The sequence below is a fragment of the Loxodonta africana genome, chromosome 3, assembly GCF_030014295.1.
Source record: "Loxodonta africana isolate mLoxAfr1 chromosome 3, mLoxAfr1.hap2, whole genome shotgun sequence".
NCBI lineage: Eukaryota > Metazoa > Chordata > Mammalia > Proboscidea > Elephantidae > Loxodonta > Loxodonta africana.
In genome coordinates, this window is record NC_087344.1 from 180462489 (window position 1) to 180484837 (window position 22349).

Below are 22349 nucleotides of genomic sequence, written 5' to 3' on the forward strand. Positions count from 1 at the left end.
CTTCCAGCTCTGAAATGCTACAAATTACTTGGGAGAAGATCATAAACTTCCTCCTGCTGGGACAGTAGTTATATGAAACCTAGATTGGGCCTCTCAAGCCCTCCCCCCGCCCCAGCATGATGGAAAGGAGCTGGACTAGGAGACCAGAGACCTGGCTTCTGGTTCCGGTTCTGCCTCCAAAGTCCAGCACTTGTCAGGTAATGCCTCGTTTTTTCTCATCTGACAGTGGAAGGAATGTCCACCAGCCCACTGCCATCTCAGAAGGTTTTCTGGGAGGATCAAATGCGATGAACTAAAAACCCTTGCAGACTGTGAAAAGCTGAGGTATTCTCAGCCCCGCCATCTGTTAGCCTCTCCCACTGGTGTTTCCCAGTTTCTGAGATAAAGGCAGGACCTGAAGTGAGAGAAAACAGTAGGCGTTTTGAGCAAAACCATCCCTCCTCACTCCTTCTGGAACAATCCACCCATCTGTATCCAGGCTGCCCCTCCTGTGCTACCAGGCCCTTCCCAGTGGGTGGGAGGGAAGAAACAATGGATTACACTGCCTTAAGGTGCCTGAGGTGTGGCAAGAAGGCACCCAAGAGCTCAGAAGCAGAATTTCTCCTTCTGATGTTGGCCCTGGGCTGGCTCATCAAGGCTTCCAAAGAAATGCCTCCTTGGGGAGTTGATCCCAGACAGGAAGAGTCATTTGTTAATGTTACTGAGCACTTATTCCGTGTCAGGCACCTGAAAACAAAAAGCTCCACAGTGCCCAGTCTAGAACCCCTGACACTGAGTGTAGGAGCTGGGTAGGGCCCTGACTGAGCCAGCGGGATTAAGGGAACGTTGTGACCTATCTGGGAACACGAGTGGTAAAGAGAAAGGAGTTGGAGAGGTGTGCCAAAGCTGGGCGAGGGAGCCAGGTAAGCTCCTGGACTGAACACAGGGCCACAGGGGCCAGGGAAGGATGTGGAACGGGATGGACACATTTCTTAACCCCAGGAAGACTAGCGTCAGCTTATAGCACCAGAAACCCCATTAGGGGCCCCTGTGGACAGCCAGAGAGCCACGTCCGCCCGCAGGATCTGTGGACGAGGAGAAGTCTGTGCCTGTGGTTGGAGGGGTGAATTCGTCTGGCCTCCTGCCCCAACCTGCATCTCTGCTGTAGCAAGCCCCAACCCTCCCCACCTTCTGACTCCAGGTCCTTTCAGTGTCTTTCCCCTTGGTCTGGAACAAAACGCCTGCTGGACTGATGTACCAGTTCTTTCCTTTACCTTTCAGCCAGTCTTGGGAGCTTGCTAACCTGGAAATTTAACATTTCCTTCTCAGTTTGGGTCCCCATTTCAGTAGGGCCAGTGGCTCAGTGGACATTTCTAAGCATGTTGCTAAAGTTCCCCTCTAAGAGCCACTACCCAAGCACTGACTGAAATTTACCATGTCGTCCTCAATGGACTATAGGGGGAATGAACGCCCAGGCCTTACCGGGGAAACAGGAGAGTAAGACAAGCCCCCAAGTCTTAGGAGTTTATGATCTAATTATCGAAAAATTAAAGACATTAAAAGGTGTAGCCTGTCTACAACCACCTCGTGCCATGAGCATGTGGATTACAAGTGCTGGAGGAGTTGGAAGAGGAGAGGAGCTGGAATCTGGGAGACGTGGCATTTGAGGCAACCATGAAGGATGAGTAGAATGTGAGGGATGGGAAGAAGGTATTCTACAGATGCCATGGAAGAAGGTCATGCATTTTCTTTGATCAGTGTCACTGTCATCCAGGTAGGAGGTGAGGAGAGCTTAGTCAGGTGGTGACCCTGGAATAAACAAGGACACATAAGTATGTGAAGGAGAGGAAGTCTTTGGGCTGAGGCCAGGTCTTCACATCTATGACCATCTGGAGTCCAATTCTGGGTTTGCCTCTAAACCCAAGGCAAGTCACATTCCTTCCCTGAGCTAGTTTCTTTATCTGTAAAATAAGGGGACTGGGCACAATGACCTCTAAAGTTCCTCACTGTTCTGGAATAAAGAGAGAAAGGAGAAAAGATGATGGTAGAATTCTGAAGAACAGTACCAATAATGGGGTGAGAAGTCAGGAGAGGAGCAGGGCTGGGGATGAGGATTCAGTTTTAGATCAGTTGAGTGGACCCCTTCATGACCCTTCCTTCCCCTGGGTTCTGGTCACCATGGTCTCAGACTATCTGTTCTGAGGCTGCTCGGGGCACTCGCTGTTCCTCTCCTCCGGTCGGTGGCGTGGATCTAGCTGCATCAAGGCCAAAGCAATGACCAGGAGGGGACCTCTGCCCCAGATGATGGCCTGTCAGCTTCCCGCTCAGTGAGGGAGGATACACCTTCTCATCAACAACACAACCTGGCTACGAATCCTGCAGCACTGCCTAGCGCCCGAGTGCTCGTCAGTGGCGTGGAATTCCCAAAATCGACAATTACGTTTCCATCACCCCAAGGGAATCGGCACTTGAAATAGAAATTGGATTGTTACTGAGAAATAATTAACGGTGCAGTTCTTGCATACCTGTGTTTGAGGACCCAAATTAGTACCTGGTTCCCAGGCAAACTTCCCAATGAGTGGTTTAGAGCAGGGGCCTGACCTTTGCGCGTGCGTAAGAACCTCTGTGAAGCTCTCGAACTAGGATACCCAGAGGTGGGAACCTGGCACCTGTATTTTAATAATCTCGGCAAATGACTATCAGGCACCCCATAGGGAGAGCTACTCCGGTGTGGTCAGACCTCCCAGAGGGGTTCAGGCCAGGGAGGCACAGGCAGAGGTGATCCCAGGTGGCTGTGGACTCACTTAGAGAGAGACGGAGCTGGGACTCTGAACTCAGGGACAGGGAGGATATTCAAGGCAGGGGAAGCCCACAGGCTGGGGGTGCCGGCCTGTAAGGGTGGATAAAGCTAGAGAGGCAGGCCGAAGCCCGAGGGCAACGGCTTTGAATGGCGAGCTAAGAGCTGGACTGGATCCTGAAGCTGCTAGGAGCGGAGAAGGGAGATCTTTTCCAGCCCCAGGTACTGATGAGGTTGCCGTCTTTGTCCCCAGGCACCCTCGGGGTGCCTGAGATGAGCCTGTGCCTGTGGTCAGAGGGATGCACACACATCACCTCCTGCCTCAACTTGTGTTTCCTTCACAGCAGGCCCCAGCTCTTCTGTTTCTGACTTCAAGGCCTTGGTATGTATGAAATTCTTGCCTCTCCTTTGGCTGCCCTGCCCGCCTCCCTGGCCACAGTTACGACGCTCTGTACCCTATTCCTACCCTTTTATGTCTGCCTTTCTTAGGCCTTCAGCACAATCTGTCAAGATTAGTTTGACATCAAACTGGCTTTCTCAGAATTGCAAGGAAACCTCTAGGCACAAGAGCGAGTTTCGTCTGGGGAAAATTACCACGACCCCTTCCTTTCTTAAGGCAATCCCAGCAGTACAGTCGTCTGTTTCACTGCCAGCGACGGCCCACTGGAGAAAGCAGTCGTTTCTTGAGGCTCAGGTGGTAGAATAACGTGCTCCGATTCTGTCCAATGCAACGTGACATTCCACCCGACCCTACCTGCTCTGTACCGTCACTCTGAAAGAGACACCCTTTCCTCAACCACAAATAGGGCCGGCCCATGGCAGCTCTAAAGCTTGCTTCCTGTATGCCTCTGCTCTGCTTTGGAAAACTCTTAATCTGCTTCTGGAACAAGACAAAAGGTTGGAAATTGGGCCCAACTATCACACGGACCTTTGTGCTCTCACAGGAGCCTCTTAGGGGAGGCAGGATGAATTTCTGTCACCTTCCTTACTTGGGACAAAATGTATGATTTCCTGCTCTTAATTCAGCATCTGTAATTCATCTCAGAGTTGGTCACAGCACCACGTGTGGTCAGTATATTAAGTACAATTCCAGACCCAAGAAAGAAACAATAGGTTGCTCTGTTTTCTCAAATGCCCTCCCCCACGCTAGGCAGCGCCTGCCCCTCTTGCCGTGAGCATCTTCCCAAGCACCTTTGCCCTCGGCAGCTGCTGAGCTTCCGCCCGTCCGCAGACACCTCACATTCTGGTCCAGGAACCCAAGACACAAGGAGCCTGCCAAGCTGGGGAGACATCACAGAACTCAGTCCTGGTGGCCGATCTGCTGCCAGATTTCTCAGTAAGGAAAATAGGCTCTGCCCAGACAGCAACATAATTTATCCTCCCAGCCCTTGCACAGACACTAGGCCATTATCGCCAATCTGCTTTGAAAACATACTCGTGTACTCTCTATCGCTAGCAAACCCTGACCTGAGTCCTGCTGGCATCTGAGAGAATGTTCTCAGCAATAAACTCTTGGCATCACCATGGGGCAGCTTTACATTTTTTTTTTTTTTGAACATTTTATTACGGTTTGGGTCAAAGTTTACAGAGCAAATTAGCTTCCCATTTAACAATGTATACACATTTTGTTTCGTGACATTAACTGCAAGCCCCTCAATGGGACAGCACTACCCCCTTTCTCCCTGGGTTACCTGTTTCCATTCGCTCATCTTCCCTGCCCCTTCCTGACTTCTGACATTTGTTTTTGGGCAAATGCTGCCCTTTTGGTCACTTATGGTTGACTGTTCTGATCAGCATGTTCCTCATGGGTGTTATTGTTCACTTTATTGGCCTGTGTCTTGTCTGGCTGAAAGGTGATATCTGGGAGTGGGTTCAGTACCAGGTTTGAAGGGTGTCTAAGGGCTATAGTCTCCGGGGTTCCATCAGGCTCTATCAGACCAGTAAGTCTGGTCTTTTTATGAATTTGAATTTTGTTCTACTGCAGCTTTATATCTCGACACAATCCAGGGTCTTGATGTTCACGGCACATCAGCTAAAAAAAAAAAAATTGTCGAACAACATCATTAAGTAATAAACCTATTGCCATCGGGTCAATTCCAATTCATAGCAACCCTACAGGACAGAGCAGAACTGCTCCATAGGGTTTCCAAGGAGCGCCTGGTGGATTTGAAGTGCTGACCTTTTGGTTAGCAGCTGAGCTCTTAACCACTGCACCACCAGGACTCCATCATTAGTAATAACACCACTTTATTTTTGTGTATGACTCTACAGCCTTCGCACACATGTTCTCATTTTTATTTTGGTCTTAACAATAACCTATGAAGTAGATAAAGTGGCTATTATTACTACTCCAATTTTACAGATGAAGACACAGAGGCTTAGTGTGCCCAAGGTCACACAGCCCCCAAATTGCAAGGCTGGGACTGCCACCTGGATCAGTGCTGGCTCTCCCACTCTGGTCCCTTCAGGGCCCCAGTGCTGGATCTCACCACCTTGCAGCAGCAGCAACAGCACGTACCACCCTGGACTCCCCTCTGCCCTGGAAGCCATGAGAGAGTGTGGCTACTCTGAAATGTTCCCTAAGGCCCTAAGGATAGGACTGAGTGGTGGCTTGTGTCAAAAGGATGAAGTCCTGGTTAACCGTTACCCACCATTTCATTAACTCTGTAAAACACTTACGTAGAGTCAATAACATCATCTGAGAAGCCTTTCCAACTCACTAGACAATGAACATCCTCAAATGCTGTACAGACCTAGTCTGGAAGCTCTAGTTTATGGCCATATTTCCCAAGCACATATGCAGGGAGATGTACACATGAGTTCAAACCACTTAACATTGTTGTTGAAGTGCTGAGGGTTTGGTAAACTCAACAGCTTCCAAGGTCATGTCCCATCAGTTCACTCAGTTCCATACACAATTACTGAGCACTTCTCGTTTCCAGAACACTGATCAAACACACTGCTCAGGGCAGTACCAAGGCCAAGTCTGTCACCATGGATCCCAGGACCCACATGCGAGGCACTGGTAGATTGAAATGTAGAAATCCAATCAAGAAGAATTCCAACTTCGGGAATTTCTGACCAAATTTAGTCTACAGAACGGTGGTTGGGAGGCTAGAACAGCCCGTCCACATCCCAGTACTCATGTTACCAAATGGCTCACATCCTGTTTCTTCATCATTCATCACCCAAGAGCCACCCCAGCCATGACAACCAGACAGTGCTGGAATGTGGCCAGAGCTGAGGCAGTACTCACCACTTCTTATCCCACAAACATTTATTAAATGCCTACTATATGCGAGGCAAAGGAGCCGTGGTAGCACAGTGGTTAAGCACTCAGTTGCTAACCAAAAGGTCAGCAGGTTAAACCACCAGCTGCTCCAGGGGAGAAAGAGGTGGCAGTCTGCTTCAGCAAAGATTACAGCCTGTGAAACCCAATGAGGCAGTTCTACTCTGTCCTACAGGGCGGCTATGAATCGGAATCGACTCGAAGGCAGTCGGTTTGGGTTTTTTTTTGGTTTTGGTATGTGCACGGCAGAGTGGTGGAAACAAAGCTAAACATGGAAGGTGCTTCCCTGACCTCCAGGTTCCTTGTAGAGAACAGGTAACAATATGCCCTTCTCGTAACTGCTGTGGGGAGTGGGCTAACGGGGGCAAACCAAAGTCAAATGATCCGAAGAGCTGCATCAGTTGAAAGAACGAAAAACAGTGTGAGATAACGTGACAGGCCACTGGGAATCAACGCCCGGGGACCAGCCTGGCGTTTAGCAACTGGGAATGGAGTGGCTCTTCTGGAACAAAGGAGTTGAGCAAACCATGATTCTGAGGCAGAAAGGCAAACATCAGGCTTTTGGAAAATGGTTGTTATAACTATTAACCAAAAGACAGTTTCACATTAGCTTCTGGACCCCCCCTTACACATCAGTTTTAGCATCCGCATTATCTTGGAATAGGAGCAACGTCTCACGTGAAACATGAAAGTCATAGTTAAAAACGTTATTTACAACATAACGAACATATTTAAGGTCACTGCATTGTACGTGTGACAATTGTTGAAATGGCAAATGTTTGTTACCTATATATTTACCCCAACTTTTAATAAGTGTTTAACGATACATTTTTTAAAAATGTTATTTCATTCAGCACAAATACAACTTCCTTACTCTACTGCCTGAAAAAAAAATTTTTTTTTTTTTAATTGAGCTCAACTAACTTTTCTCGAAAATTTCACTTGCACAAAACATATACAGATGGTGCCTAAATTTAGAATCCTGGCTCTCATACTTTCTAGCTGTGAGATTTGCGGCAAGTTACTGAACTTCTCTTTGTGTCTTTGTTTCCAAATCTATAAAATGGCTCAACAGTCCCCACCTCACAGGATTACTAGGAGGACCGAGTAGGCAATGGGTATAAAGTTCTTCTAACAGCCCCGGGCACGGAGGAAGCACTGTGTTCACCTTAGCTATGTTGTTATTATTAAATCACTATGTGGAGCTAAAAGGCAGACCAATACTCAGCCTGTCCCCCTCCCTCTGTCCTTTATCTGTTCTCTCCCTCTACTTATTACCTAATCTTTTAGGAAACTTCTTTTTATCGTTGAGACAATGTCCACAAATTTAATCTGGTACTTCACAAGTTGCTGAGGCATAGGAAATTATTTTCTTTATACAATATTTTCAGAACATCAAGCCATGAGAGGTGACGCTGTAGTAAATCTTGTGAGCTCTTTGGTCTGCAGCCATTTCTTAACAGAAAAGACTATTTCTGACCTTCAGTTCATGGCAGCTACAAATGTCAAAGGTGGACATTTTCCCCCCTCCGAAATTCCCTTCTCACTCTCCTGCCTTCCTTCCCACCTTCCTTTCCCACAGCTCACCTCCTTGTAGATAAGTGGATGCTGATGGAGTGTGATCTGGGGGACGCTAAAAGGTCCCGGGCCTAAAACATCTTCGTCTTCCCCCATAAGCAGGGTGGTTCATCATAGGCATTATACTCTGAGGTCTGAGCAAAGGGGCTTCCCGCTCCAAATCTGCATCTATATATAAGCCTCTGGGTTAGGACCCTGTGTCATCAGGAGTCTCCAGATAAAACACCACTCCTGGGAGGGAGCTGTTAACCTATTATCTGCCTAAACCCTTTAGGAAGATGGACAGAGGAGGTTTTATGCAGAGGCACAAATCCAAAAGCCTGCAGGCAAATCTGACCCACAGGTGTGTTTTGTTGGGTCCGCTTGGAGTTCTGAGGCAATGGTGGAACAGTGGTAGAATTCTTGCTTTCCATGTGGGAGACCTGGGGGGGCTTGCATGTTGCTATGATGCTGAACAGATTTCGGGGAACCTTCCAGACTATGATAGACTGGGCAGTAGTTTGTTCTGTTGTGCATGGGGTCACCATGAGTAGGGGCCAGCTCGATGACAGCTAACAACAACTTGGTGTTTACAAGTTCGTTTTCACTGACTTTTAAAACCAGAATACAGCTGCTCTTGGAAAAGCAAAAACAAAAATAGGAGCCTTAGCAACACCGTCCTACACCCCGACTCAGTAACCGGGGTCTCTGGTGCCCCAGCCAGCCCACCTGCCTGTCCCGGGGCCTCTGAGTTCAGGGGGAAAAGTCAGGAGGGCAGGCCTGGGCACCTGGGACTCATTTGCCTGTTCCATAACACTGCAATTCAGATATTTCTTGTAACCCTACAGACACAAATACAAAATATGAAGAAATATAGATGATTCGAAGCACCATCAATAGACTCTGTCCTGAAAGAACGGTTTTATTGAGAAAACAAAATGTGCATGGTGACTCAAATAAGGATACAATCCTTGCATTTTAAAAGCATTTTATAGTTTCACTTGCATAGTCTTCGAGATAATGGTTGCTTTTGCTGAGCCCAGCACTTATCCCCGCCGGCTCGCAGCATCTGTCCACCATTGGACCAACTCTTGAGGCAAGAGATTGTCCTCTAACTGTGTTCTCAGCACCAAGGGCAAAAGGTGCTCAGGGCTAGGTGGGGGCACTCGAGATCCCTGTTTCTTTGTGGGGATGCACAGCAATGTTGCTAGAGCGTCTATTTTTGCGTTTTTGTTTGTCAAGAGAAGCTATAAAATATCTTGCTTTTAAAATACTGACAAGTCACTGGAAAAAAAAAAAAAACCTTCAAAACACCAAGTAGACCCAACAAAACATAACCGTACATCATAAGTAAATGGCAAAAAAAAAAAAAAAATAGTAGTGACAACTTATTATCTATTCCCATCAGCCATTTTACAAATATTATTCATTTTTAACATAACTAATATATGGATGGAGTCCCCGGATGGTGCAAATGGTTAAGCACTCCACTACTAGGCCAAAGGCTGGCAGTCTGTACTCACCCAGAGGCACCTCGGAAGACAGTCCGGGTGATCTGCTTCGGAAAGGTCACAGCCTTGAAAACCCTATGAAGCGGTTCTACTCTGCACGCATGGGGTCGCCATGAGTCCGAGTCCAAATCTACTGGATGGTAAATAATAACAACAATATACGGATAAAATTTGTAGTTAAAAAAAAATTCAAACAACATATAAGCATACAGAGTAAAAAGCAAAAAGTCTCCATCCCTTCTCTAATCCCAAACCCCTCCTCAGATGTCACCACCCCTACAAGTTTGGGGTGCATTCTTCCAGCTATAATTAATAGATAGATGTATCTCCGAGCCTATCATAGATATCAAATTAGCCCCGTTTTATAGATGAGGAAACCGCAGCATTGAGAAGTTAAAGTATTCACCCCGAGTCCAGACAGCTAACAAGTGCTGGGGGCTGAGATTCAAATCCAGGTCAGTGTGACTCCTAAGTCAGCGCATTCCTTCCGCTACGCCCAGTGTGTAAAATTTTATGGATGAAGAAACCGAGGCTCTTAGAGGTCCCCGAGCCGTCAGAACCACTATGATTCACCACCCAACTTCGGAGAGGCAGAAGTGACTGGGTGGCACCGTTGGCTGCGTGGAGAAAGGAGCTTTGACCGACACGGACCTGGGGTTGGACGGGGCCATCTCGGCCCGGTGCACAGCCTCCATCTGGGGCCCGGGGCTGGTTCGCCTACGCCACCCAGCTGGACCCTTGGCGCCCCTCCAGGCTGCCCCGCCTGGGCAGGTGCCGCGCTCGCACCGCCCACCCAGAGCCGGCCCTGGGCCGGGGGTCCGCGAGTCCGCGAGCCCCAGCCGAGCCCAGCGCGCGGGCCGGCGACAGTGCCCGGGAGAGACGGCTGCCTCCAGCCCAGGCTGCGACTGCCTTGGCTTCGCTCCTCGAACCGTCGGAGGGTGCCCGACACTCAGGGGTCGCCGTGGCCAGCGGCCCCGGGTGGGTGGCCCCGGCCGGTCGACAGGCAGCCGGAGGTCGGCCGTCCCCACCCCGGGCGGCCGAGGGGCGCGTGGCGGCGGCGGGGCGGGGCGGCGGCGGGGCGGGGCGCAGGGGCGGAGCCGCAGCTGGAGGCGGCAGTGTCCCGAGCCCTGTTCTGGGGCCACAGTGGCCGCCGCGGAGCAAGGCTGTCTCGAGAGAGCGCCCGGGCGCAGAAGGGTTAACCGGCCCCTGGGGGCGCGGAGAGCAGGTACAGACCCTCCCTGGGACCCCGGCCACGGCCGCCCCCTCTTCCCGGTCCCGTTAGACCGGCCGCCCCGAACGCGCGCACCGCCCCCGCGCCTCGCGCTCCTTGGTCGCGCCCCCGCCACGACCCCGACCCCGGCACTTAGAGCCTCGGAAGATCTTCCAGACCCTGGGGTCGAATTCCCTGGGGCGGGGGGGGGGGGTGCGCAGTCTGATCCTGTAGAACTCTGGCCCCATCACTCGGGCGGGGAATAAGCCAAAATTCCTACTCAGTCACATAGTAAAATTGGAAAACATACCCAGGACCTCCCGGCATGCGCCGACGCCGCCTCCCCTCCTCCGAGAATGTGTGCCCCCCACTCCGCCTTTTACTTTTTGAGGGGAATGGGGCGCTGGGAGGCATGCAGGTGGGTGCCCTTGATCCAGCTTAGCCTGAGGGCAGAAGAGGTCGACCAAAGGAAGGACACCTGTTGGTACAGTCCTCCAGGACCCAAGAGTGGAGGACATGATGAGGACCGAAGAGTTCTGACACAGGACAGGGACTCTCCACCACCAGCCCAGAAACATACTGTTCAGCGGCTCCCTATTTCCCAGAGGTGGGTCCCTCTGGGTGTTGAGGAGTTAGCCCTGCCCAGGTCTTGCTCCTTGATCTTCACTGGCCAGTGTGAGGAGGTGTGGCCAGGAGGAGCCCAGGTTGTCGAGAGCAGCGTCCAGCCTGGCACCAGAGTGTCCACTTCTGACGTCTCCTTTCCTCACCCTGGGCATTGAGAGACACCAGATGAGGGACGTGAAAAGGGGTGTGTGCCTGTTTCCAGAGAGAAGGGGATATCTGCCCCCTGCCCAGCTGTGCAGGGGGGTGGGGGAGGTGGGACTTTTCCAGAGAGGGAGCCAGGCCTGGCCTGGGCCCCAGGAGCTCACGTCACTCCACCCCCCACCCTTCACTTCTCTAGGGATATGCCAAAGCCAAACCCAGCTCAGGACGGGATTATGTGTCCTGGGTAGACCCATGGAGAGAGACAGCGAGATACAAACCTCTGGTAACAGAAGCACAGACAGAGGGAGTACAGAGGGGACCTGGCAGCAGAGAAGGGCAGTGAGGGTCTTCCTCCATCTCTCCTTCGCTTCGACCTCAAGTTAGGGTTTTCAAGAGTCAGGCAGAGATATGGAGATTTGGGTGGAACGTAGGCCCTTCTCGGGAGCCCCCAGCGTCCCGCCCATCAGGGTGTAGTCTCTGACCTCAGTGGCTGGCCTAGCCAGGGGAAGGAGCTGCCATCGGCCTATCTCCCCCCTCCCAACCCTGAGCAGCAGAGGTGACCCTGCTTGACCACTCTGGTCTCTCCCTCAAATTCGCAAGTCCTGGGGTCTTAGAGAGGGGAGTGGGTCTGGGTGTTGCTACCCCCAGGCACATTCCTGCCCTCCTCTCTGTCATTTTCCTGCCCTGGAGCTGGCCCACCTCAGCACTGGCTCCTTGGACTCCTCTTTGGGTGCCTTTCAGCTCCAACAGAAACACACTTTTTTTTTCCTGGAAAGCAGAACTAGAAGCAAAATGGTGGGCTGGGGATGGGAAGGGCTCAAAGGAAGAAGGAGGGGGCTGGAGGGCAAGGAGGGGTGGGCAGAGTCAGGCTTTAAGGTGGGGAGGGTTCCAACCCCCACTTCCCCAACCCTCAAAGCTAGACTTCAGGGAGAACTTCCTGAATCTTGAGAATGATAGGCCTGTGATTGGGGAGCAAGGGCAGCCCTGGCAGCCTCTCTCCTCAGGTTCTCCTAGCCTGTCACAGTTGCACATGAAACAAGCCCTCATTGAACCAGTCCAGGATCCTGGCACCCAGTCCATTAACTCATTGCCATTGAGTCAATTTCAACTCATGGCAACCTCGTATGTTAGAGCAGAACTGTTCCATAGGGTTTTCTTGGCTGTCATCTTTATGGAAGCAGATGACCAGGACTTTCTTCCACAGTGCTGCTGGGTGGGTTCAGACTGTCAACTCTGAGGTTTGTAGTCAGGCACAGACCGTTTGTGCCATTCAGGGACCTCTGGCCAGAGTGGAGCGTAAATCGCAGTGGGAAAATCATCTGTTTCTCTTGAGATTAAACCATCAACCCACTTAGTTTATCCCTTGGCTCGAAAGTTTTTGAGGCAGGCAGAGATGTGCCTGACTGTTCCATAAGGAGCTTAGCTAAGAAGGAAAGAAAAAGCTGGGAGGTAGGAAACAGAGATGGCTGGGGAGGCTCTTGTTTCTGGAAAACCCAAGGGGCTCCTTGTCAGATCCTCAGAGGGGACGTCTGGCATATCCTCACCTGAGCCTCCTTCCTCAACTTTCCAGGTACCCCTAGGGGGCAGGAGGGAGACCCAGATGAAACCCATATTAAGAAAACTCTGTGCTGGCCTAGAAACACCCAAGTTGGGTCTAGGGAGGAGTCAGAGGTTCCTACAGGGCCAGGGGGAGGGGACTGAGCCAATACTTGGGAGGCTGAGGTCAGACCCCCACCCTCTAGCTTCAGCAGATGGACAAAGGCAGTATGACTCCCTGCTCCCACCCTTAGAATCATAAAAAGGTGGGCCAGTCTCTCCCACCCCTCCATCTTCACTCTGAGACAGCCTTCTGAGGGCTCATCCATCCCGACGCCCCAGCTCTCTGAAGACTGAAGTAACCACGAGGCTTCCCTCCCCTCCACGCCCAGATGCCTGAGTAGTGCATTTACCTCCAGTCCCCTTCTCCCTAGCCCTGGGCAATCAGGGAGAAGTGATGGAGAAGTGGGCCGGCAGGTAAGAGGTGGGACTGCCAGGGTGGGGGGAGCTCTGTCCCTGGACATGAGGGAGGGGACAGCACAGGGAGAGGCAGGGGAAGTGATGAGTAACTTGTGCTTTCTGAGAGGCTGATGGTCAGGATGTGGGGAGCTGCTGTGGGTAGGCGTGGTGGTGTAACACCTCGGCTCCTGTCTGACCTACCCTCTCCTGCCTTTGGTGTGCAGGCCCTGGCTCTGTCTGATGCTGCTTCTGTCCCTCCCTCAGCTCTGCCTGGATCAGGAGGTGAGCGAGGGACAAGAGGTTGCTTGCCATCTCCCCCTGACCTCCCACCCACTTCTCTAGGCCCATGCCTCCATTTCCCTCAGCCTCTGCTGACCCCCGACCCCTTTCACTCACACTTGTCCTAGACTTCCCTGGCTAACTGCCTGTCAGTAACATCAAGTTGGCTGAGTTCCAGTCCTATCTCCTACTCCTGAATGTGACCTGGGGCTGGTAACTTAACCTCTCTGAGCCTTGGGCATTGGCCTAGATAGCTACTTTTCATTTAAAAAACAAAACAAAACCGTTGCCGTGGGGTCCATTCCAATGTGTAGCAACCCTATAGAAGAGAGTAGAACTGCCCCATGTGTTTCCAAGGAACGGCTGGTCGACTCAAACTACAGACCTTTTGGTTAGCAGCCGAGCTCTTAGCCGCTATGCCACCAGGGCGCCATACTATTCTTAGTTCTCTCTAAACTCGTTCTCTCTGGTCTTTTTCTCTACGTAGGTGTTGTCTGGACACTCTCTTCATACACCCCCAGAGGAAGGCCAGGGCCCTGAGGGCGTCTGGGGACCTTGGGACCAGTGGGCCTCTTGTTCCCAGCCCTGTGGGGTGGGGGTGCAGCGCAGGAGCAGGATATGTCAGCTCCCCACAGCTCAACTCCACCCAGGCCTGCCCCTCCCACCCCGGCCCCCAAGACATCCAGAACCCCAACCTCCTCGGGGTCAGGGCCCCAGGCCCCAGGCTTCCCGAAAAACCCTCCCCTTGTACAGACCAGAGCCTCGGGGAAGAGGTGGCCCACTTCAAAGTCCAGCTTCCCAGCTTGGGAGAGAGGAGACCCAAGAGAGTCAAGGAGCCCGGAGGTGAGGGGCGGGGCTTGGTAGGAAGGAAAGGGGAGCAAAAGCCCTGAGGTTAACAGAGGGTTATCTTTGATACCAGGACGATACTGGGGAGGTAGGATCAGAGATGGCCAGAGCTGTAACCCTGTGTCTGCAACCCCTTCTCAGGTCCCGGGTTCGAGACCCCATCAAGCCAGGGATGTTTGGTTACGGGAGAGTGCCCTTTGCCTTGCCATTGCATCGGAACCGCAGGCACCCCCAGAGACCACCCAGATCTGAGCTTCCCCAGACCTCTTTTAGAGGAGAAGCTCCCCTTCCATCCCTGACTCCAGGAGCAGAAACATCCTCCCCAAACCAGACCCCTCAAACTCAGCTCCCCACTATAGAACTGTCTGCCCATACCCAGTCCCCCCCAGCAGAGCCCCCAAATTCCACGATTTCTCAGACAGAGGTGCCATCCCGAGCCAGGCCTGCCGCCTCAGGACCACACCCCAGAAACCAGGCCTCTGACACAGAGCCCCTCTTGCCCACCCCCTTTCCAGGAGGAAGTATCTCCTTTCATGTGTCCCCTCAGCCAAGAGTGCCAAATCCCCAGAGGCAGGCCAGTCCCCAGGTAGTAGGGAGACGCCCTAATCCTTTAACCACTGTCCCTCGGGGCCGAGGCCAGCAGAGCTGGGAGCATTGGAGACCCGGGGGGAGTCTTCCTGGGTTTCATATGGAGCCTGCCCCTCACCACCCGAACGGCTGGCTGCCTCTCCTGAGTGCTGGCCCTCACTCCAGCTCCCGCTGGAGCCTCTTTGCTCCCAGTAGCCCTGTCCCAAGATGTTCTGGAGAGAATGAGCAGCTGCGAGCCTGCAGCCAGGCGGTGAGTTTTCCCTGGACCACCCTGTCACCCCAGACTTCAGTTCAGCCTCCCTGACCCTGCATCCTTGGCTTGCCCCATCTGGACGTGGGGGAGAAGGGACTCGACCTCTGAGCTCCTCAGGGTAGGAGCCTGGGAGCTCTCCCATAGACCTGACCCTTCCTCCTCCCCAAATCCAGCCCTGAGCCAAAACCCATTTTCCTCCCCAGCTCTGACTCCTCTGTATTCCCCTACCTCAGCCCTGCCCCCCTGAGCAGCCAGACCCCCGGGCCCTGCAGTGTGCAGCCTTTGACTCCCAGGAATTCATGGGCCAGCTGTACCAATGGGAGCCCTTCACTGAAGGTAAGGTTTCCAGCCCCCCAAGCTCCACCCATGAAGGGCTCAGGATTGGGCAGGAGAAGGAGAGGGAAAATTCTGCTCACTCCCAGCCCTGAGAGATTTCCAGCCCCTCTGTTTTGGTTAAGAGGCTGTTAACCAAAAGGTCTGCAGTTTGAATCCACCAGCTGCTGCTTGGAAACCCTGTGGGGCAGTTCTCCTCTGTCCTGTAAGGTTGCTATGAGTCAGAAGCAACTTGATGGTGACTGGGTTTTTTCTGTTGCTGCTGTTTCTCCTCGGTGTCATATCTTCTTTCCCACTCCCCAAGGCTGGGGTAAGAGAATTAGCACAAGTCTGGAAAGGCGAGGGGGTCAGAGGCCTGAACTGTCAGATGGTAGATCAGCAGAGGGCCTGGGCTGGAGGAGGGGTGTGCCTAGAAGCAGCCTTTTGGCTGGCTTCCTCTGGGAAGAAGGCCGTCCCAGGTGTGAACTGGATGTGGCATGAGAGGGCCCTGGTCAGAGAGATCCTGTCCAGTAGTAACAACAGGGTAGAGGTGTGCCATGGATCCTGAGTGGTATCTTGCCAATTGCTCCCCGGTTCCCATCTACTTAATTTTAGGCCTACATCGATCTGACACCAAGATCAATCTGACATTGAGATAAGCCTTCATGAGCTCTGAACTCATATAAACATAGATTTCAAGGATTTCTTCTCTTTCAGAGTTTGTAACCCCCTTGCTGGTCTCAGTGACCTCAATTGACCTGACCCAACTCTTGTGTGACCCTCTAACCAACCTTTCGGAGTATGGAACTGTCGTGTTTCCTTGATCCACAGTGACCTAGGCAGCCTCAGGATGGTCCATAGTGAACATTAGCAAAGCTGCAGTCAGGGTCCTGGGGCTTTTCCCAATTGACCTACCACCAGGGACCCCAGCTAACCACCCATCTACCCTCTCTCCTAGTTCAGGGCTCCCAACGCTGCGAACTGAACTGCCGCCCCCGTGGCTTCCGGTTTTATGTCCGTCACACGGAAAAAGTCCAGGATGGGACTCTCTGTCAGCCTGGCGCCCTAGACATCTGTGTGGCCGGCCGCTGTCTGGTGAGGGCTGGGGTATGCATGCACACAGTCTCTCTCTCTTTCTCACTCATCATCACAACAAAAAAACGCCAAAAAGAGTTCGCAAAGGGCAAAGTTCTCACCTGCCAAGCTGGGCTGAGCAGAGCCAAGAGGCGAACTGCAAGAAGGACCTTCCTCTCAGGCACATATAAGCTTGCCTGAGGCGGGCTGGGGATGGTGGGGCTGAGAGAGAAACATGTTCTCACTTGTAGTGTGAAGAGCAAGACATGAGGTGAGCTGTAGAGTCCCAGGTGGACCAGGGTGGGTTTGAGGTGGTGTTTGTCTTTCCTATGGCCCTGCCTCACCTCACTGTCCCCCAGAGCCCCGGCTGTGATGGGATCCTCGGCTCTGGCCGGCATCCAGATGGTTGTGGCGTCTGTGGGGGTGATGAGTCTACCTGTCGTGTCATTTCGGGGAACCTCACTGACCGGGGGGGCCCCCTGGGCTATCAGAAGATCCTCTTGATTCCTGCTGGAGCCTCCCGGCTGCACATTGCCCAGCTCCAGCCCAGCGCCAATTACCTTGGTGAGCACCCCAGCTTCCCTAAGTCTTAGATCCCGCTTCCATTCCTGGTCTCTTGGCTCTCTTCCCTACCACCCCACTCAACAAACAGGCCAAACGGGGAGACGTTGAGGGGCTCCTTCCTTTGTGCAGATAGCGAAGAACCCGAGAGAGCTTGGGCTCTGGGTGGGATGCACCTATTTAGGTTAAGAAGGCCTTGGGAGAGGAGGACAGTATGACTAACCTTGTGGTTCCTCATCTCCCACCTCCAGCACTTCGAGGCCCTGGAGGCCGGTCCATCATCAATGGGAACTGGGCTGTGGATCCCCCTGGGTCCTACACAGCCGGTGGAACAATCTTCCGGTACAACCGCCCTCCCCGGGAGGAGGGCACAGCAGAGAGTCTGTCAGCTGAAGGCCCCACAACCCAGCCTGTGGATGTCTATGTGAGCTTGGGGTCCAAGGGAGCTGGTGTGGTGGGAGGGAAGCTGTTCCCTCTAAGAGCAAAGCTGTGGGTCTCAAGATGGCCAAGCAGGCTGGTGGTATGCCCCTGTGCCACTCCCAAACCTTACGTTACTCCAAAATTCCCTTACTCTTTTCCTTCCAGATGATCTTTCAGGAAGAAAACCCAGGGGTTTTTTATCAGTATGTCATCTCTTCACCTCCTCCAAACCATGAGAGCCCCACCCCAGAAGCCTCTAACCCCCAGCTTCAGCCTGGTAAGTCTAATTCCTGGACCTAGAGGAGGAGGAGCACTGAGAGGGGAGCTCCCAGGCTGTGGGACACAGCAACTGATCTGCCTGCTTGACACCCCGCACAGAGATTCTGAGGGTGGAGTCCCAGCCCGCCTCAGTGCCCCGCCCTGCCCGGACCCCAGGCACCCTCCAGCGTCAGGTGCGGATCCCCCAGATGCCTGCCCCGCCCCACCCCAGGACACCCTTGGGGTCTCCAGCTGGATACTGGAAACGAGTGGGACACTCGGAGTGCTCAGCATCCTGTGGGAAAGGTGTGACTTCCGTACCGCCTTATTCCCGCACCTTCGGCCTCCTCATCCACACCCTGAATCTTAGCTGCAGTCCTGGCAACTGCTGGCCCACACCTTGACTGTGTGCCAAACTCAAACTCCAGGGCCTGGGACCCTGCTGAAACTGGCCTCCCAGGCCATCCCACCTCCCCTGGCTTCCCTCTCACCCCCTTCAGGTGTTTGGCGCCCCATTTTCCTCTGCGTTTCTCGGGAGTCCGGAGAGGAACTGGATGACCACAGCTGTGCCACGGGCGCTAGACCCCCGGCCTCCCCAGAGCCCTGCCATGGCCCTCCCTGTCCCCCATAGTGAGTATGACCCATAACCCACTAAAAACCTGTTGCCGTTGTGTCGATTCCGACTCATAGTGACCCTATAGGTCAGAGTAGAACTGCCTGATAAAGAGTTTCCAAGGAGCACCTGGCAGATTTGAACTGCCAGCCTCTTGGTTAACAGCTGTAGCACTTAACCACCACACCACCAGCCTTTCTATGACCCACAGGAGGGGTTAAAATACCAGAAACACAACAGTTGCCCCTGGGGCAAACACACCCTCACTGCTCACAAGATGTCACCTGGACTCTGCCCTCAACACGAGATTTTCCTGGCTGCAGAAAAACAGTGTCAGATTAGAGAGGCTGACATTCTATAAACAGCAAGAGAAGCCTGGGATCCAGACTCCAAGTGTTAAATATGCCCACTTTCCTCTGAAGGGTCGCTGTCCCCCCATTGTACCCCTCCCCACACACAGCAGCCTCAGACATCTGCTCTGTCTTGCCCTCCATACCTCTGCCTCTGCCCTGTCCATGCCCACAGCTGGGAGGCCGGCGAGTGGACGTCCTGCAGCCGCTCCTGTGGCCCTGGCACCCAGCAACGTCAGCTGCGCTGCCGGCAGGAGTTTGGTGGGGGTGGCTCCTCAGTGCCTCCAGAGCGCTGTGGACATCTCCCCCGGCCCAACATCACCCAACCCTGCCAGCTGCGGCTCTGTGGCCATTGGGAGGTCCGCTCTCCCTGGAGCCAGGTAAGCAGGACCAGGCAAGAAGGCCTTCAGAGGCCAAGGAGGGCCACGTGGGAGGGGGCACCAGCCAACTAGAGCTGGGTTTTCCAATTTTAATTTTAATCAGATGGGTTTTTACAGACTAGATTTCATATGGAACCCCAGTAAGTCAGATGAAAGACTGCACTAGGGGTTGCGGGCCCCAGGCCCCATGCTAGCCTCCTCTTCAGCCCCCAAAGCCATGTAACCCCTGAGCTGGGGATCTAAGGTGGATCCCAGCTCAGAACCATGATGCTGGAGGTTGGGTGGGAAGGCTTGGGAAGCCTAGCTCCCCGAATTCCTCCTCATCCCCTCAGTGCTCTGTGCGGTGCGGGCGGGGCCAGCGGAGCCGGCAGGTGCGCTGTGTTGGAAACAATGGTGATGAAGTGAGTGAGCGGGAGTGCATGTCGGGTCCCCCACGGCCCCCCAGCAGAGAGGCCTGTGACATGGGGCCCTGTACCACAGCCTGGTTCCACAGCGACTGGAGCTCCAAGGTGGGCCCCACACCCTCTTCACCAAGTACCAGGTCCCTGGTGCACCCCCAGGCACCCTCTCGGGCCTTTTCCAACCCAGTCCAATAAACATTTGCTGAGCAAGCACCTACTGTGCTGGACACTGCTGGCACTGGGAACTTGGACTAAGTGAGGAAAACTTATATTAGGGTCCTGGTCTTTGGACCCCCCTGCAAAGGTTCCCTTACCTGGCTGGTATCCTTGAATCCCAGACCCCTGGGGCTTTCTCTGAGTACTAGGATAAGGACCAATGACACTTCCAGTCCCTCCATGCCTCCCCAGTCACCATCTGCCTCCCATCACACAGTCCCCTCTGCTTGTCGACAGTGCTCAGCTGAGTGTGGGACGGGAATCCAGCGACGTTCTGTGGTCTGCCTTGGAAGCGGGGAGGCCCGCGGGGCTGGCCAGGAGGAAGCTGGGGCTGGAACCAGTGAGCAGAGCTGCCCACCAGGAAGCCGCCCTTCTGACATGCGTGCCTGCAGCTTGAGGCCCTGTGAGGTGACGTGGTGCTGGTACACAGGGCCCTGGGGCGAGGTGAGTGGAAAGCTGGGAGGGGGGCCGGAGGGTGCTGGTCCCAGTGGGGAATTGGCCCCCATTCCCCTCATATATCCCTACCCCTCCCCTTCATCAGTGCTCCTCAGAATGTGGGCCTGGCACACAGCGTAGAGACATCATCTGTGTGTCAAAACTGGGGGCTGAGTTCAACGTGACTTCTCCTAGCAACTGTTCCCACCTGCCCAGGCCCCCTGCCCTGCAGCCCTGTCAGGGCCGGGGCTGCCAGGACCGATGGTTTTCTACACCCTGGAGTCCGGTGAGTGTCTGGCTCCTTGCCCTGCTCACCTGGACCTCCAGGGAAGGGGAGTTGCCTCTCACTGCATCCCCCTCCAGGTCTCTGTGCCCAGGGATAAGTCCAGCTGAGGCTTAACACTATCCCATATCCTGTGGACTTGGAGGACAAGTGGGCCCCCTCCAGTTGGGATTTCGTAATGATCCAGGAGAGTCCTAGCCCTCCCCCTTTCATGGAGGGAAGTGGAGGCCTGGGGTTAGGGAGGCGCCTGGGGCACAGCAAGGGTCTGACATGACAGCTGGTTTTCCCCAGTGTTCTCGCTCCTGCCAGGGGGGGATACAGACAAGGGAGGTCCAGTGCCTGACCACCAACCAGACTCTCAGCACCCGATGCCCTCCTCACCTGCGGCCCTCCAGGAAACAACCCTGTAACAGCCAACCGTGCAGCCAGCGCCCTGGTAACAATCGTTTCCCCATCCCCTCCCCCCACAGAGTGGAGTAGGTTGAAATGTGGGTGGAGAGGGGAAGAGATCAGCGTGAGTGAACAGCGTACCTCTGGAGAAGCTTGATAACAACCCTCTTGTGCCCACTGGCCTCCTCTTTCCTCAGATGACCAATGTAAGGATAGCTCTCCACATTGCCCCCTGGTGGTACAGGCCCGGCTCTGCGTCTACCCCTACTACACAGCCACCTGTTGCCGCTCTTGCACCCACGTCCTGGAGCGGTCCCCACCGGAACCTGCCTGAAATGGGCCCGGGAGACCCTCTCCTCGTGGTTTTCTTATGCCACCAGTGGCCACTCATCCATCAGCCCACTCTGTACCCCCTGGCTCTCCAACTGCCCCAGTCTTACCAGGGATGTCTGTCCCCGAGGGTGAAGAGATGACTGACAGTGACTCTCAAGATGTTTGTTAGGTCTGAGTGGTGGTGTCATGGTGTGTGTGCACATATGCCCCCAAATGTGTATCGGGGCAGCATGGATGTGTGTGCTCATACATGTGCATAACTTATCAAAACAGAGTTACAGACTGAGCAGGAATGGGGACAGGACAATGCCTGTTCCCTGAGACTTTTCTAGGCTGGGAGGAAAGCAGGTTTGCAGCTTCTTGCTATTCTGAGCTACTTAGAGCGTGCACTCCCTGTCAATCCCGACCTTTGTGTCCTAAACCTCACTTCTCATATCCCAGGCCTCACATCTTCTAATCCACCCTTTGCCCTCAGACCCCTTGTGCCCTTACCTAGTCTACCCTGACCTCTCATAATTGGCTACGGAGGGAGGTCAACTGAAGGTCCTGGGTGGCACAGTTTGTGCTCAACTACTAAAGGTTAGCAATTTGAACCCATTCAGCAGCGCCGCAGAAGAAAAGGCCTGGTGACCTGCTTCCATAAAGCAGTTTTACTCTGTAACATATGGGGTCACCATGAGTCAGAATCGACTTGAAGGCAACAGTTTTGGTTTTTTTTGGAGGTGGGGGTGTTTGGCCACTGCCAATCCTGCCTTTCCCCAAGAAGAGAGACTGCCTCCCCAGAGCAGGGACCAGCTGGACAGAGGATGGAAATGAAAAATGTTACAATAAGACACCCTATGCCCTGCTCCCACCCCCACCTTCTAAAATGGTTCCCACCCAGAACTAATTTATTTTCTATTAAAGATGATTATGACGAATCAGAAACAGGCTCTTCATTGTCTTCATGGGAACCCAGCCATAGGGACCACCAAAGCAGCATGAGCTCAATGTAAAACTGGGAAGGGGAACAGCATTTAGAGGCCAAGAGGAGAGAGTTTGGGCCCAGAAGGGCCATGGAGTGAGATCAAGAACCTTGGTCAGAGGGAGAGGATCCTGGCAGACCCTAGGCCTTGCAAGTTAGTCATTGACCACTAGAGGTCACTACTTCTCCCAATTTAAGTATGGAGTTGGGAGTTGGGTCCAGAGCTCAGCAAAAAGAAATGCAGGGCCTGTAGTGGGTTTCTTGGTAGGTGGAATCCTTCTGTAAACACT

At 53.4% G+C, this 22349-nt stretch overlaps 2 protein-coding genes across 11 annotated transcripts; both read left to right on the plus strand.

Moving 5' to 3' along the window:
• Positions 1–10244: 10244 nt before the first annotated feature.
• Positions 10245–22022, plus strand: ADAMTSL4 (ADAMTS like 4). 10 transcript variants are annotated; one of them, XM_064282524.1, is made up of 18 exons: positions 10245–10358; positions 12954–13121; positions 13328–13385; positions 13870–14225; positions 14370–15066; positions 15303–15405; positions 16340–16488; positions 16815–17019; positions 17268–17440; positions 17602–17713; positions 17815–18000; positions 18195–18324; positions 18833–19037; positions 19370–19546; positions 19892–20098; positions 20196–20375; positions 20664–20808; positions 20960–22022. In XM_064282524.1, the coding sequence occupies exons 2-18, from the start codon at positions 13102–13104 to the stop codon at positions 21094–21096; spliced, it is 3240 nt and encodes a 1079-aa protein (XP_064138594.1). In that variant the 5' UTR covers positions 10245–10358; positions 12954–13101; the 3' UTR covers positions 21097–22022. The 10 variants fall into 10 exon arrangements, with proteins under 10 accessions (XP_064138594.1, XP_064138593.1, XP_064138595.1 ...); XM_064282523.1 differs by having other exon boundaries at positions 10253–10358; positions 12899–13121; XM_064282525.1 differs by having other exon boundaries at positions 10256–10358; positions 12987–13121.
• LOC104845870 (uncharacterized) lies at positions 10669–12056 on the plus strand. Its single transcript, XM_064279978.1, is given in 5 exon segments — positions 10669–10761; positions 11146–11450; positions 11576–11744; positions 11747–11794; positions 11796–12056. Coding segments are annotated over 5 exon segments (876 nt in total).
• Positions 22023–22349: the final 327 nt, after the last annotated feature.